Source organism: Molothrus aeneus, chromosome 3 (genome assembly GCF_037042795.1).
Source record: "Molothrus aeneus isolate 106 chromosome 3, BPBGC_Maene_1.0, whole genome shotgun sequence".
Classification (NCBI taxonomy): Eukaryota; Metazoa; Chordata; class Aves; order Passeriformes; family Icteridae; genus Molothrus; species Molothrus aeneus.
In genome coordinates, this window is record NC_089648.1 from 87,611,960 (window position 1) to 87,629,024 (window position 17,065).

Sequence of the window (17,065 nt, forward strand, 5' to 3'; positions counted from 1 at the left end):
GGCTGTGTACCTACTTTCTATTGAATACACATGGGCCCAATATGACTCCCAAAACTGTGTCAAAAGCTGTCCACAAGTCACAAATGTGTCCATTTGCAATACTAGATAAGCGTCAGAGATGTTAAGCTGGGCTTTTTAAGCTATGATTCCTCAAATCCTCATGGTTTTTAAAGACAAACACTGTGTTCTTTCTTATGGTATTTTCCTAGCCCTTCAATGACCGCCATTAAAGGATCTCCACATAGAGCTGGTTATGTGCTGCCATCTCAGATACTTTTAGTTGTCCTAGGGCATGCAGGGTCAAAATATACACCCACATCCCATGGGATATCTATGTCTTTTTGGAGAAGCAACTGGAAGCAAGACAGGATGCCCTAAGACATCACAATTTTTCAAAAATCCATATGCCTTTATACAGCTAAAATCCCTGAGTCATACCTCGTGTTGAGTTGTATGTAACAATCCAATGGGTTTTGCACACACTCTAGAAGTAAAGGTAGTTAAAAGTAAAGGAATTTAAAAAACTGGAGCTGTGTTCACTGATCACTCTTCACACAGTTCTATATATTCATTTTCACTAACATCTGTGCCCATAGGAGATGAATATTGAGCTTTTCTGTCTCAGCTATTAGAGGGAATTTAAAACTCATACATATACAATAAAAGCCACTTTGCAAAAGAACTGTGACTGAAAAATGTGGAAAGTACGCACATGAGAAAGTCAGGAAAGCCACAATATGTTTTTTTAATAGCACAGAAGCAGGCAAACAAACGAAAGCTGAAGATTGTGGTTTTGCCAGCTTTCTCTGCAGCGATAGTTTCATACTCAAGAACATGTACAGAAGTTTTAGGGCCAAGATGTAGCAGAACATCCTCCATTTAAAGGGGAAAATCTGAATAATACATATGTAAATCATTGCACAGATGTCATCATTGTTGTGATACTCTGAGCCATCTGAATATAGGTTCAGATGATGTGTGGTCACACCAGAACACCTGATAAAACAGCCAGCATGTACAGACTGTAAGCCATCTAACCCATTCACCTACGAAGAAAGTGAGACTCGGGAAAGTCTGAATCCTTCCCTGAATTCTACCTTTCTTGTAGGACAAATGTTGTGTGTAATATAACATTTTATATAAGTATCAAATGTGACATTTATAATAAGATCTGGTGCTAAGGATTCAATTTCACACACTGTAGCTTCAAAGCCCATATGCTTATTCTGTCAAGAATCAAAACCATAGGCTATTGTGATTGAGAAAACATTGTTCCTCAGTGGAATCTAAATCCCTACATAGCAGAAAAAGCTGTGGAAAGAGGTCAATAAAATATATGTATAAGAAATTTAATGAGATTTTTTTTTCAGGGGAAATAAAGACATAAAAACATGCTTATACATACTGTTGCAAAATACTATATTTTGAATCAGTTCATGTAACACCAATCAATAGTATACACAAAATTTAGTCTTAAGTATTGTTTCTTTGTTTTATCTCCATATGAATAAAAATTATGTAGCTTTGTTTTTTAGTTTCCTGGTGTAAGTCACTATTCAGTATTTAAATGTGGCTATTCTCTAGTGCCCAGTTACACTGTAACTCTTTTCAGACAATGCTAAAAAAGTTAAAATTTTGCCAGCGTTTTTTTAGGGGAGAGTTATGTGGCTTACTTTGTAAACAACCTGCCTGGTCTTGTTTTGGTTTGGGGACTTTAATTTTTATTTCTTCTATCTATAGTTCAACAAAAATAAAACTAGGTAAATAAAAGAGTTTAATCCTCTGTGCATAGCAGACAAGTAGAGCTTGAATGCTAAGCTTAATTCTGTCTGTCTTTACACTGCATTGATGTCATCTCCTCTTGAAGATCTTAGCAACACAGGGGTGGTGACCCCAAGTCTGTCAACAATTTCCCAGGTGTTATAATAATAGATACATGAGATTTTATTCTCTTATATTGAGATTGTGTATATGAGAGAATCACAGAATGTTAGTTGGAAGTGACCTTAAAGATCATCTACTTCCAACTCCCCTACCAGGGGCAGGGAGTCCCCTCATTTCCACTAGACCAGGTCTCTTCCAACCTAAACCATTCTATGATTTCATGAAACTTCATGAGTAATTTTAAAAATGTCTTGTCCTTTGGAAGGGAAGAGCTGGGTTGTCTGGTGGAGCTTTCCTTTTTGACAAGCTGAGAACACAGTAAAGCAAATTGATGAAATCCAAGAACTTAAAAAAGGAAAAAGAGGGTGGCAAAATACAAAATGGAAGAGGCAAAAGAAAGATGAAAAAAGGCAAGAGCAAGGGGAAAAGGGAGAAAAGAAAAAAGAAAAAATAAGGGGAAAAAAGGAAGAGAAAACAAAGAACAATAAGCAAGGAGGAAGTGAAGACATGATTGTGATAAAGTTGAGACTGATGTATAGAAAGAGAAATATTAGAAGTCTGTCATATATGAATGACAGCATGCCTATCTGGACCTGGCTGCATTACCTCTGGCTATGTAAGTGAGCATTTTCCACTGTCAGTGTCTGTCTTACTTGCTGTAGATACAAGGTCATGGAAGAAGCTTAGAAACAAAATACCTACATCACACAATTATCTTTGCTGGTCACTGTGTCAAGTGTCTTGCTTCAAGGAATGAATGAGGATTGAATACAGTCTATTGACTATCTTCCATGAGAAAGATGATGGGCAAAATTATTTTTTTCCCAAAGACTTTTGTGTTTAAATATGAAGATGTGAATTTTACTTTCGAAGTTCTGCTCATTACTGAAGCTGTAGAGAAGTGGGACAATAAGCCTTCACCACAAACATAAAGGGATGCAGTATGTCCCCTAGATCTTGGGCTGGAAAAAAGAGAAAGAGCATAGCTTTTCTCTGATAGCAGACTCTCCATATAGAGGGACTATATTCTGAAAAAAGTCAGAGATCAGAGAAATAAGAACATGTATAGTAGAGGTGGCCTTTAAGTCCTAGCAAGATGCATGTATTGTACTTGAATATCTGTATAAAGGCTTTGCCCTGGGAGGTCCCGGTTGTCCTCGATGGGCTGCAGCTGTGATGTCCTTAATTGGGCTGCAGCTGTGACCAATGAAGATGACTGGGATAAAAGGGGGCAGGTTAGCCAGTCAGGGAGAGCCTTAGAAGAGCCCTGAACTGAGAAAGAGCAACATACAGAAGAAGGAGTCTGTGCTGTGAAGATCTGCAGCCATAAGAACATGCTGAAGAGGTATAGACTTTAGAAATCTGATAACAGCAGTATGAGACTCTAGAAATAGAACAACAACAAACATGGTTTTTTCTCTACGTCTTTTTTGCATGCTGGTGACATCTGGACAGAATCCCTATATTGCCTTTGTAGCCTTCAGCATTCTCATCCACAATATTTCAAGAGTATTGTTGCAGTAGTCATTAAAAGAATTCTGGATCACCCATGGTTTGATGTCCAACCAAATTTGTTTATTTGTGACATGGGGATTGTTGAGGCAAACTGCAAGGCAAGAGCATGGAATGTGGCTTGCTACAGTGCAGGAACTACACCCTCAAGCAGTTTTGCCACAGATGTTGCTATGTGAAGCTGTGGTCACTTATCTACCTTCAGCTTTGCCATCTTTTCCGGCCTGCCTATATCTTAATGCCTCCCTCTCCAGGCAATGCTTCTGATTTTGATACAATCGCATGTGCAATTGCTTCTTAACCTGATTTTCTCTTAACAGTATGGTTTTCTTGACCTGCAATCTCTTCTGAAAGATATCTGCCATGGATTGACCTATGTAGTGGTGTACTCTATGCTTATGTAGACCTTTAAAAGATTAGGAGAAAATTTGTTTCTTAATACCCATTTCACTAGAGATGTTCTGATTTTCTTATTTTATAACAGGTCTGGAGAACAACTGGATGCAGAGACAAGGTTGAAAAGTATTTTGAGACCTACAGGCAGCTCTCCCTGAGGTAATTCTTACGTCAATACAATGTGATAAGGTTGTGTTTTTCCCAGGTTAAGGCAGCAAGGAGCTTTGGCTTTCCTGTTATAATCAATGGGGCTTAAAAAATCTGTTCATTTCTCACTTTTTCATGCACAAGATACATAGGATTCAATCTGAAAGTGTGATATTTATATTTAGGTATCTTGCATGTACCATTTACTTAGGTGATTATCCCTTCACCCAAAATAATGTGATTCTCAAAATCAGCAGACTTTCCAGAGAATATGAAAAATTATTTAAATAATTTCTTTGATTTCTTTAGCAACTTAGCAGTAATTTTTGGTTGTTATGGTAAAGTTTTCCTTCTGCAAAAGATCTGGGAAAGGCTTTTTCATTGTATTAGAGTAGTCTTAGCCTGCCTCTGTCAAGGTTCTGAGACGCATATAAGTAATGCATATTGCTTATAACATTTCTCCTCAAATAGGTGAGTCCCACCCCAAGGTTAAATTCCTTCCACAAAATATTGATTTGCTTACTTTTAGACTTCCATGGGATTTAAGAACAGCACTTATATTAAGGCTTTGATATGCTGTTATTAAATCTGCCATGCTTCTAGAAAGAAACACTTTCACACCCTTTTCCCAAAAAGTAGAGATGTTTGTTCAGAAGTGAGAATATTTAGAAAGTGACTTTGTGCCTTCAGCTGAAAGGATTGTTTCAGGAAAAACTGGAGCAAAATTTATTCCAGGCTCTAAAGCAATTAAGAACATTTTTATGTGCACTATTGTCCATATCTTTCAGGTAAGGGACCAAATTCACTCCATAGCAGGATATATTTTATATTTATATCATTACTTGTCAGCTGGTCTGAACTACTAAGCAGTTTACAATTTTGCAGATTGGTTTAGCTTCCTCATTTCCAGTATTGACTTTTTAATGTTACATCTTGCCTTCTTCAGCTGAGGCAGTTTTGCTGAGGCTTGCTAGACAAGTAGTAAGGGTGCAATCCTTTTCCTCTATTTTTTACTTATGCATAGCAAAGACATCATCCAGTTGGATACTGTATAGGCTTAGTTTCAAGCTCAGACACAGACTTTCTTAAACTGCTTGGTCATTTCACCCTCCTGAGGCCCATGATACATGTAATTAATCTGACTTACAGAAGGTAGATCACACCCAGGGCCAACATAACAAAAGGGGAACGGGAACACTGTTTCTGGCAGTTCAGCCAGTGAGCAGCACCTTTTTGAGCTGTTGTGACTGTATTGCATTTGAGCAGGTGCCCATACCTCCCATAAAAAGACAGCAAATCATAGCTCTATCTTACCCCCAGCGCTTGGCATCCTAGAGGACTCCTGTTGACTACTGGATTTGTTGCGGTTCTGATTTTTCCTCTTGTTGTTGGCTGCTCGGACAGAACGGAAAAGCACTTCGCTTGCCTTGAAGAATGCAACCATGAATGGTTGCTTTGACTGAGGCCCATGTCTTCCTACCAGACCAGCAGATTTAACATTGATACTTCGACCTAAAAGCAAGGGAAATTAGAAGTTAAAAAGTGAACTTCTGCCTCTCCCAAAGCCCTAGCAGGAGTTCAACTGCTGACTAAATCATAGCAAGGAATTTGCTGCAATCCTGAATTGATATGATTAGGAGTCTACCCACATTTTGTTTAACAGAACTTAAAAAGACAAAAAAGCTAAGCAATTTGCAAAAGTTTCAACAGCTTTACAGATACAATTTTTATTTCATAAAATTGCAGTCTCTGTGTGCTATATATCTTATTCATTACAGAGTATTTTTAATTCAGTCTCATATACATCTATAGAACTGAAAAATAAATGAGGCCCATTAAAGTCTATTTTCTATAGAAAGGATAATGTAATGAGGTCTTCTAATTTTGCATCGTTTCAGTGGGATGTGGAACTTTATATCCCCCAAGCAAACCAGTAGCAAATGGAAATGTAAATAATAAATGTAATTCTGCTTTACAAATAAATATTGTGCAGTGTTACTCAAACAGATGTTCATTCACCAGTGAAGGTAGGAAGCCATTCAGTTGTTCAAGAGAAGAGAGTTTGAAATATGTGTATTATTGACTCTGGTTCTGTTCCCAGGGGATGTGCATATTTCTTTAAAATATTTGTTCAGTCAGGACTGTGTGGTAACCTCACTATATTATGTGGTCTAAACCTCACTGAAAGAAAGGAAAGCAAAACAAGTCACTGAAACTGCATCAGTGACATTTTAGCAAATAAACCCTCACTCTTAACAGAATTTATTTTGGCAGCATAAACACTTTTGTGTGTACGTGTATTATGCAGAGCCCTTCAACCGTCAGAAAATGAGACAGTGTCATGTGAAGCTGTGCAGCTGTGCAGGGTGGGGACACAGAGGTCCTTTAAAGCCAGGGAGGCTCCGGGCACGGGCACCGCGCACCGGGCGGCACCGGGGCGCCTTGGCACTCTTCTAAACCCGCTGGAAAATTCGGTACGTGGGCAACAAAGGAGCATCTGCCTCACAAATGTATAATGCTGTTAACTCAATCACCCTGAAAAAGAACTTGAAAACATAGGAGTAAACACTATAGAAATAAGCATATAGGGTTCCTTTTCAAACACAAACTCACAGTGGCTGCGCGCCAGAGTCTATATTTCTTTAAAAAACTCTATCACTGGCGTAAATGAAAGAGGCAGTTTGATTTGTGGTTAAAGTAGTTTCCATTCTACTTCCACTGTAACAAATGTATTAATTCAGCTCAGACTTCCTCCTTCTGGCAGCCCTTTTGCAGTAAAAAGAGAAATTAGAAGTTCCAGCCAAATACCATACCTTGAACTGACCCACTTCAATACATAAACACTTTTACAACATGTTTATTCAGGTGTAGCACTTTAAATTGGTTTAAGATGTTTCCAGTGACAGAGAGCCCAGCAAAGGCAAGAGAAGAACTGAGAAAGTTAGCAGTTATGGAGCAGAGTAATTGGCAACATATTCTGAACAATTTTGATAATTGCCTTTTTGACTGCAATGGAAAAATATATTTGTTGAAGCTTCTGATTTCATTTTAAATGCTTTTTTAGTCTTGTGTTTCTTTAATTCTTTTTTTCATGTGTTTGAGTTACTATTAAATAATTCAGTAACATTAATTTCTATATGTTCCAATCTTCTGTTGCAAGTCAGATATGAAAAACTGTACATGCTATTCTCTATTCATAACAACATGGACAAGCTAGCTTCTCACCACAAAGTTCCACATTTCCCTTCGTTTCTAGAGGGAATATTTTTACTATTTTTCTTTGCTTTTCATTCCAATGACTTTCAGAATTTTAATTTTATCTGTAAAATATTAATGCCTTACTGCTGGACATATGGAGAATACTATTAGATTTATATATTGAGAATTGTAAAGGTGTGTGAAGCTTTTCTGAATTTAAATTTAGGTTCCCTGAATTTACAATGGTGGATATTGTGTGCGAAGCAAAATATCCTTCAAACCAATGTGAACTCCCTTTAAAATAACTTTTAATATTACTAAGTTTCCTCTGGGTTTCCTTTAGACTTCAGCAATGAGATGGCTATTAAGATTCCACAAGTTAAGGCTTACTTGGTTATCCAGGGTATAGAGATATACTATAAAAAATTAATCCTGTAACCCACAGCCTTTTTACACAGAGAAACAGCTTATGTGACTATATTCCTTTATGTGCTTGATCTCCTAAGCAGCCAGCATAAGATTTTAGGACTCATTTGTTCAAATCATGAATGGTATATGCACTGGATCTGCTTCTTGTGCGGAGGAAAGTTTTTATTGACTTCTGTGGGTACATTGTTCAACTTTTCTTTCTCAGTTTATCATATACCTTAGCTTAACTGCAACTTTCAGAAGATGAAGCAATCAAAATATAAACTGCCCTTGAGACACTATATTTCTTCTGTGGAGGATCTCTGAACGGTTTGGTTTGGAAATTCAAACGACATATGTTGTCTCCATTTTAGGTTGCTTCTTTTCAAAAGAAATTTTGCATTTACACAACTTCTATTATCCTTTATTAAAATAAAAAAAAGGAAGAAAAAATTTAAAAATGGTCTTCAGTCTAAAAAGCATTTCCCCTTCTTGAACAGGAGGTATTTCAAAACATTCTGCTTCTGAAAAGCATCAAGATTTCTGCCACAGCAGTAGCTCCATTGTGTGTGTCATGGTCTTGTTAGGTAGTCCTTATTTTTGTTTGTAGTGTCAATTTCAGTATACATTAAAAAAATATTTGCTCTATGCTGAATTTCCCCTTGTAGCATTCATTTTTGTAAGTGGTTTTAAGCTATCGTTTCTTGTAAACATTTCGAAAACTCTTGGCTTCAATGGCAACTGGAAATCCAGGTCTCTGGGGCATGCAGTTGTTCCATACTGTGGCATTAAAGCAATACTTTCTAAAGTCAGCTGAATGACTCAGGCTGACCTGCTTAACTACACTTAGAGCTTCAGCCAGATGAAACTCATAAAACCAAAACAGCGAGGTTTGTCTTTCTGCTTCTCTTGAGCATCTCTGAACAATGCTGTCAAGCATTCTGAAAAATGGGCTGCATTCTGTCCTTCCATCAAATCTTTAATTCTGAGGATTTCAAAGATTTTTTTCAGATTTCAGAAGAAAAGAAGTGCAAGTAACCAGCAGTCTGCTAGTGCCTCCTCCACTGAACTTAGCCACGGCAATTGCCCCTACACCTAGGAAAAACCCCAAAAACACAATAGATGGATTTACTCTGTGCAGTGATAGTCCAGAGCCCTTATATTCTTCGCATTTTGGCATGCACTTCTCAAAACTGCTCTGACAATTATCTCCTCTACACACTGGCAGGTATATTTGGAGACTAAGACTTATTTAAAGCATTATGTTTCAAATTTGCTGAACTCCTTAGTCCTTATTCATAGGATTCTGAATCTTTGGCAAGATGTATTTGTTTGACTTGGCATTTAAAATTCTTTTTGGCTTTTATACTATTTGATAGTAAAGTGCCCTTAGCAGTTTGCATAAAAGCTTGCATGGACGTTTGGGTTTGACTGACTGAACTGAATGAATATTATTTGCCTTTTCACATTCTCTCCCCTTATAATAAAGGGATCACTGCTGCAAAAATAACTGTGAAGTTCAGCTTACAATAAGGTCCTATCTCAACAATCCTGACAATTCTGTGTTTTTTATTTTTTCACCCACAAAGTAGGAATTGCACTCAGGTTGATAACAGCAGAGCTATTTGCTGTGTCACTCTGTCTGCTTCAGTTCTGTCACATGAAGTCATATCATACAATCCTTTGCATGAACTGATCAAGTTCCATCTTAAAAGTCCATTTCCCCTCCAGCTGCTCCAAATGGAAATGCAAGAGCCCTTCAAGCTTTCAATAATACTCTGTCTTGCAGTCTTGACCTGGAGACATATCCTTGTTTTTCATAACATTCAGAAAGCTGACTTTTTCCAAGACTGCCAGTGTGGATGCTCATGACAGGAAGATCTGTGCCTTGGCTTTATCTCCTCAGACAGTATATATTTTAAGTAAAATATTGATCAGACACTTATTTTGCAAGAGCTTTCAGTCATTATGCATCCTAGCCAGATTTACACTGGCAACACAGCACAATAAGTAATTCCAAAATCCATTATTTTGTCCTGAGTCATCAGCCTGCGCCAAACCACTCATTTTGTTATGAAAAACAAGAACTTATTTACTTTCAAAAGTGTTCAAGAAGTCACAAAACAGATTTTATAGATTAACCACTACTGCTAGGTCACAGTAGCTATTTTGGTAATAATTTTACGTATTTCTACTTAGAAATGAAAAATTTAGCCATTCTGAGAATTCATTTCAATGCAGTTTGCTGAAAAAAATAATTAAAGTTCCAGTGCCACACCTAGGATTTCCTTCTTTTGGGCAGTGACATCTGAAATGAGGAAAGGCCTTTTGAAGAAAGATCCTGAGCATCCAAGGTCCAATAACAATTCATATTTGAGCAAAAAACTGCCCATAGGCTCTGACTATGAAAGCTGACACAGTAGTTTTCAGAATTAGAGAGAAACTTTCATGGTTTTTCATGCCCGAACAGCACTTTCAAGAGCAGTGGGACTTGAAACAAAAGAATTGAGCTGGAGCTTGGCTACCTAAGCTTATTTTAATAAAAGACAAGAGAAAAGCTAATAACACCAATGTGATGGTCTATATATAACACATCCTCAACACTCCAACTCTAAAGTACTTTTTTACTGTCCCTATTGTATTATCTACATAAACTGTTGCTCAAACTTTTCCTTTGGTGGACACATTTATCTATGACAGCATAAAATAGGCTTTTGTCACATGCTTTATGTGTTTTATTAACTCTTCTTCTCCCTGGAGGCTTTAAGGAATTCTGACAAATGGGTGGTCTTGGATGCTATACTCTGCCTTTCCTAGGCTTCACAGCTTTAGTCAAGATTCATCTTTTGTTTGTCAAATCTTACATTTAGTTGTTTTTACTCAGTTCATTTAAAGGAATTTTTGGTATCTTTTTTGTGTTAATTTTGGTATTCATAAAGCTCTTGAAGAAAGCTTTCTTGGGAACACATAAGGAACTCCAATATGCTGTATAATGTGGCAGTACCATATATGCTTACACAAAGAAAATCAGTTGTAATTATACACAAAAATGCTCTGTAAGTACTTGATTTATCCTTCCAAGTTAATGCACTTAAACTGTGAGTGGCTTGTGGGAGTCCTGGGGCTTTTCTGCACCATTAAAAAATGTGTTCAGGAAGACAATAAAACAAGGAGAGATTAGATTAATTGGTCATCCACCAAAGAATAAAATGGATAAAAGCCTTCTGAATGGACTAGAACACAAATGCCATTATCTCTAAACTAATGGTGTTGAGAAGCAGCTGTATCCTTCATCTGTCTGGGGAGCAGGGTGTGGGGTGATTTGCACAGCTGTACAGCCAGGACCAGTGTGCACCAGTGGTGGTAGGAGAAGGGGTGGGAGCCCATTTCACTTCCCTCCTTGGCCCTTCTGCTTAAAGTGAGTATGCCCTTACTAACAAAGGGTGTGTTCACTTGCTACAAGCTGACACAATGTGGAGTGTTTGTACCCAGCTGGAAACTGTGGTTCCACCTATCTGAGCAAATTAAAGACTGCTGGAACTGGATCATCCGCTCTGCTCAGGGTAGGAGTGTGCTCCCGGTGCGTTTACATCCTGTGCCAGCTCCACCACAGTCAACAGAACCTCAAGGCAGCACTGCAGCCCTGGGACCTTTCTCATGGGGGCAGCTGTCATGGGATCACCCTGTTTTGGAGACTGACACTCATCCTTCCAGCTTGTTTCACACCACAGTATTGCTGAGCATGTTTAATTTAAAACTAGTACAGTTTTGGCCAAAGTCTGCTCTGAACTAGAAATGAATGTAGCTGTACTTAGGCAGTGCTTGAGCCCAAGCTAATAAAACCTGCTGAGGGGCAGGATGTATTAGCTCAGGTTCAGTGCTGTGCTAACATGGCTATATGGCTTCCAGATGGCCCAGAATTTAGTCAGAGCTATTGCCTGCCAAAGCCTATATATATATATCAATATAAATACATATTTCCTAAGTTTCCCCACTATAAGGACAGTAATGGAGGCGACATTGCTCCTCATACTTTGCCTTGTAAATACCAGATCCATCAAGAGGTTTAAAGGTAACAACCCAGCAGCATCCTCCAGCATACTTGATAGCTACCATGGCCAAGGTGGTCTAGGGGCAGCTGTGGGATAAATAAATGACATTTAGTGTGGTAATGGTGAGGCCAAATCAACATCAAATATACAGCCAAGTACATGAAGAGGACAGAGTGCTGCCACAGGTTGTTGAGAGCAAATCAGCCACTCCATGCCACACTGAAAGCTGCCCTTCTGAAGGCTTAGTTGAAGAAAGGGACCTTGGAAGATCTAGGCTAAAAGGAAGAGAGGGTAAAAAAGAGAGACTATGTTTTTTAGTTTCTTCCCCAACATCTCTGGAGAAGAACTTCACCAATCCTTCATGCAGCATGTGGGGTTAAGAACCAAACCCCCTTCCAGGGGACACACATCAGAGCATACCCAAATTCATGCTGAAGGGGAAATTAGCCTTCGACACGCTTCACTTGGATTGATTAACCTATTTTTTTCGAGTTTGCTTTTGCTCTGGGGAAAAAAAATACTTGAAAATACTTGAAGAGTCAGAGTCAGGGAGCTGAGGGTTCCGGCTTCCTGCCCACCTCAAAAAGCAAGAAAACTCAAAGAAACCTTCTATTGGACTATGTGGTAACAGAAATCTTAATCTTTGTTTTTTCAAAGTAGACACCAGTTTCTTCCCTTCTGGTGTGCTGGTAGATGAAAAATAAGTGAGAGCTGCAGTAATCTAATAAAAGGCACATGACTATATGACTGTGGGGCTACTCAGGATGTTGTGTTGAAAGCTGTGTATTTGGAATCCATTTTATTGTGTGGATCACCACCAATCACATTGCACATTATCTCCCTCTCCCATACTCTGTAAACAACTCTAGGTTCTCCTCAGCAATGACATAAATAGAAAAAGGATTACTCTTGTAGCTGCTTATACCACTTCAGCAATAGTGATGTTCAGGTCACTGCTAACGTCCACTTATAAAAATGCTAAATGTTAATACAAAGGTGCTTATCCACTAGAACAAGTTTTAAGTCTTAGGAGACATGTGATATATATACAGGAAGAGGTTGCATGGAGTTTTTGAAATTATTTGTGCATCTGTATTGATTTTATGTTGCAATTCATCCAACCGTGCATCCATCAGTGTGAAAAAGATCACCTCTCATTTGAATCATGACAGAGAGTTTTGGTGTCAAAAGCAGGGAATCAGCCAAAAGGGGATGCTGCAAAATGTTGAGGATACGTTAAAAAAGAGAATCAAAAAAACCTGATCCTTAATTTGCCACAGCCTCAGGGAAAGAGTGCATTATATGTTGACAGCTTCCATATGTGTCATGCAAACCTTTATTCTTACTTTTCAAAATAAAATGTCCCATTAAGAGAAAAAGTCTACATTTCATGCTAAAATGAGACGTATGATACCAAATACTGTCCTAAAGAAAAAATAAAACACATTCCAGTGTCATGTGGCTTTTTGTACTTTTTTCAGGATTTTCAAAGGGGGGAAAATATGAATTACAACAACCAGACATTTTTCCAAAGATTTTCTTTTCACACATTTTCTTTTCTTTTGTATTAGTTACAAACTTCTTTTTATTCCTTATGTAGACATTGTTATTATTATTTGTGCACCATCTTCAGGGATGCAAAGAAATATATACCAGTAATTGCCAAAAAATGTCTCTGATAGATGATGGTAAGAAAGATTACTTTTAATGGTAGTGATAACAATATAATAGCACCCTGGAGTCTCAGCAACCATTGGTTACCCATATTGGCTGTATGAATAAATCTAAAAATTAGTATGTTTTTACGAACTTGATTATCCAGGACCCCAGTGTAGCACCGGAATAACTCAATCAGGGGTCCTCTTACTTACCAGAATCCCATTTAGTTTAATGATCTGTTGCAATAGAAAGGTTAATAGATCAGGTTTTATCATAAATATCTCTCCAGTTATGGGGACAGAAGTACTACGCCTCCTGTAAACTCGGCTGACAGCTGGAGGCATGAAGAAATGTTCTTCAGACCTGCATGGCCTGAAGTTCACTTGAGCCAAGGGAAGGTTTTTCAGCTGATTTGAGCCAGTCCCTGAGCTCTCTCAGAGAACTGGTTGGAGGAAAGGTGGGTGGGGTTCTCTGGGTTACGAACCGAGTCTGCTACACACTGAGTCGTATAAAAATTCATGTTCCATCTGTACACAAATGTGTCATTCAACTGCTGGTGTTTCTAATAGCTTCCAGAAGTAACAGCAACCCAATAAAAATAAGCAAAGCCTTAAGAGCAAAATTGTAAGAGCATGAAAGGATGATTTTGCTTGTGCTAAGCTGAAGTAGTGTAGCGTAGGTCTATCCTATAGTTTTGAAAACTTTAGTCCCTAGAAGTTGACTCCTTGTACAAATAAAGTGAAAAAGAGAATTGAAAGTGAGGGAAAAGGCAAATTCCTTCATAAGTCAAATAAGTAAGGTGCAAAAGGTAAAGCTGTTTGTGGCTTTGGAATTTAAAATAGAAAATTATCTATCACCTTTCCGATCTTGGGAGTAGGACAGGGGAAATATTTACATGAGCTATTCTTTTACAATTTCTTCAGTGTATTAACCTAAAGGTTTCCTTTTACCCATACAAACTTTCCTGTAGTTTACCAAACGGATGTAATTTTGAGGCTAGAACCAACAAATTGCTGGTTGCAGGGTTTCTTAATGAATGCCTTTCATGGATATTTAATTTTCAACAATTTCTGTGTTCAAATCTCCTGAAAAAAAAAAAAAAAGTCAAGGATGGAGTTTATTCTGGAGCAGGAAAGCTGGCCAGAAGCCAGCCCACCTAATTTGGATTCCTGACGGAGGTGTCACCTCCCCAGAATTGTAAGAGCTTTAAAATGGCCTCACTAAACCAGGCTGCCTAGGAGATCTACTCCCCATGCAGCCCAGGCTCAGGAGTGGTGCCTTTGGAGGCTGGGTGAAGGCAGCAACGTGGTCTACTCTGCACTGGTGCCCCTTTGTCCACTGGCTGTACTCTGACCATACGGTAACACCAGATGAAATGGCCATGAGCTTCGGTGCAAGCCTGCCAGCTCTCTTCTTAAGCATCATGCCTAAAGGACAGTTTTTGCATAACTCTCCAGCAGCCAGGGCACTTGCTGAAAAAGTATGAGATGCTTTGTTCACAGCCCAGCTGAGCCTGAGGGAGAATTTAGATCAAAACCAATGAGAAAATGTAGCCAGAACAAAGAAGAAAAAAAATATTAATCCTTACACCAGGGTTTCTTCTGCTACTCATTAACATTATGTCAGCTAAGGTTTAGATTAACTGGCATCATAGATCCCTTGACCTCTGACATAAAAAGCTTTTTGACAAAAAGAGTTAAATCTGAGTTTGCTTGTAAAGTGGTATGGATTAAGTGAACCATCACAGAAAAAACAGTATATAAGTCTGTTTTTATTAGTTTCTAAAGAAGTCTAAGTAAAGAACATTTCTTCTAAAAATATTGTTTTGCACTGAGATGCATTTTCAAATTTAATGAAGAGCATAACTCTGAATAATGCAGTAGCCCAGCAAATTTGTACTAAAACCCCCACAGCTCAAAACTTCAGTTTTGATAGTGGTTTTTTCTAATTTTCAGCTAACTAAAATTTTCAAGATTTCAAATCTTTAACCCATTTCAAGGTTAAAAAAAAATCTTTTTTTTTTTCAAATTAAAGAAAAGCAGTTCCCACATTACCCTATTGTTAAACTTGCTTCAACATCAGTATCAACAGATGCTATATCTTTTGAATGGCTCTGAGGTTTATTTTATAACTTCTTCTATGCTTCAGCCCAAGAAGAAGTTCTGCAGAAGTTTGCAGAAGAAGTTCTGCATATCTGTCTGACTTTCCTGAATGTAATCATCAGTAGTAGAACATTAAAATGGATCTTAATTTTGTATGTAGGAGCCTGAACCGAATTTGACTTGATTCAGTTAGTTTTATAATTGCAATGTTCTAAAGAATTGAAAATACTAGAAAATTTGCACACCACATCAACAGCAGGACAAGATTAGTGTTATTTGCTTACAAACTCTCAGTGAATTGTCACCCAGTCAAGTTAAAAAACACCCATCCAGAAAAAGGTTTGTCAAGAGCACACAAGGCATTGGGATCTGTAGTTTGGATCTTACCATCCCCAGTTTCAGCGCAGAGTTGCAAGCCCAGGTTGTTCTGTGGATTAATCACCCAGTGATTGCTGGTCACAGTGATGTCGAAAACAAACCAGCCCACATCAGAAGCTTGAGCCTTTCTTGAGTCTAACAGGAACAAGTCTGCATCCCTAAATTAAAGAAAATAGGGACTTAAGGCATTCAAATATTATTAGCTCTGTCCCTAATTTTCTTGCTGACAATAACTTCTTGGAGTCCAAATCAATAATCCTTTGATATATCCTCATTATGACATGGTACAACGTGCTGTAGATGACAGGTAGTTGGTAAGTATAATGCAGGTATTTCCCTAAGAGGCCTTTCTGAAATGAGCTTCAGCATGTAAAAATGATAGCTCTGGAAAATCTGAAAAATACAGCTTCCTGATACAACATGAAAAACATCATTGAGGCCGTGTATAAAAAATTCATCTCTGAACATTAGAATGCATCAGGAAGATTCACTTTTATAAACTTTTCAGCATAAAAGACAAAAAATGTCAAAATCACTTCCCAATTTCAACTAAAACTCAGAGGTATAGCATTGCTAAAAGATCTGTTGTTAATAACATATGATGGCAGCTGTATCCTATGACAAAACATGAATAGATGGCAGTTCAGACTGTTTCCTATTACTGCAGATGTTTGGAAAATAAGTCTCTATATCAAAGCAGAAATTACATATCTATTCAATAATATAATTATTACATTTTAACCCTCAGTTCCCTGGTATATTTTCAAATTTGTTCCCATGAAATCTTCCAGTAATTCAGAAGGGTTGCTCAGGGGAGTTAGTATAATTGTGTTAATAAATTTTTAGCATGGGTCATTTATTTGTTCTGTTTCCACATATCTCGTGACACAATTGGTTCCAGATCATCATCTGTATTACAAATAATTTACTACAATGACCAGACTAAACCCAAGATATTTAACTCTCACCAGTTTCATTTTACACGCTTCTACAAAGCAGCATGCATTATTAAAAACTGTTTTCACCATTTAACCTTTTAAACCTAAATCTATAGTTATAGAAACATATTTTTTATGCCATAAACAGTAGTCAAAACAGTAAGATACAAGAAAAAATGTTTAATTCTAATTTTTACTGTACAAGTCAGCTAAAGCCAGAGTTGGCTCACACAGATCTGGGAATTGTACTGTTGCCTTACAGACAAAATGAATTCACACTTAAAGAGGAAGGACAACCAGCCAGAATAGGCTTTGTGTGAAAAAGTGGATTTAAAATTGCTAGTGTCTTGTCACTGTATTCTTACATGCTTAATCACAACGACACCTTAGA

General features: G+C 37.8%; 1 protein-coding gene across 2 annotated transcripts in view; it reads right to left on the minus strand.

Moving 5' to 3' along the window:
- BMP5 (bone morphogenetic protein 5) overlaps nt 1-17,065 on the minus strand; it is a 54,589-nt gene that overhangs the window by 8,623 nt on the left and 28,901 nt on the right. For both annotated transcript variants that reach the window (XM_066545883.1, XM_066545882.1), the window contains exons 3-4: nt 15,746-15,894; nt 5,254-5,451 (exon numbers count right to left, since the gene is read on the minus strand). In XM_066545883.1, coding sequence (XP_066401980.1) covers nt 5,254-5,451; nt 15,746-15,894 — 347 coding nt within the window. The remainder of the gene's footprint in view (nt 1-5,253; nt 5,452-15,745; nt 15,895-17,065) is intronic.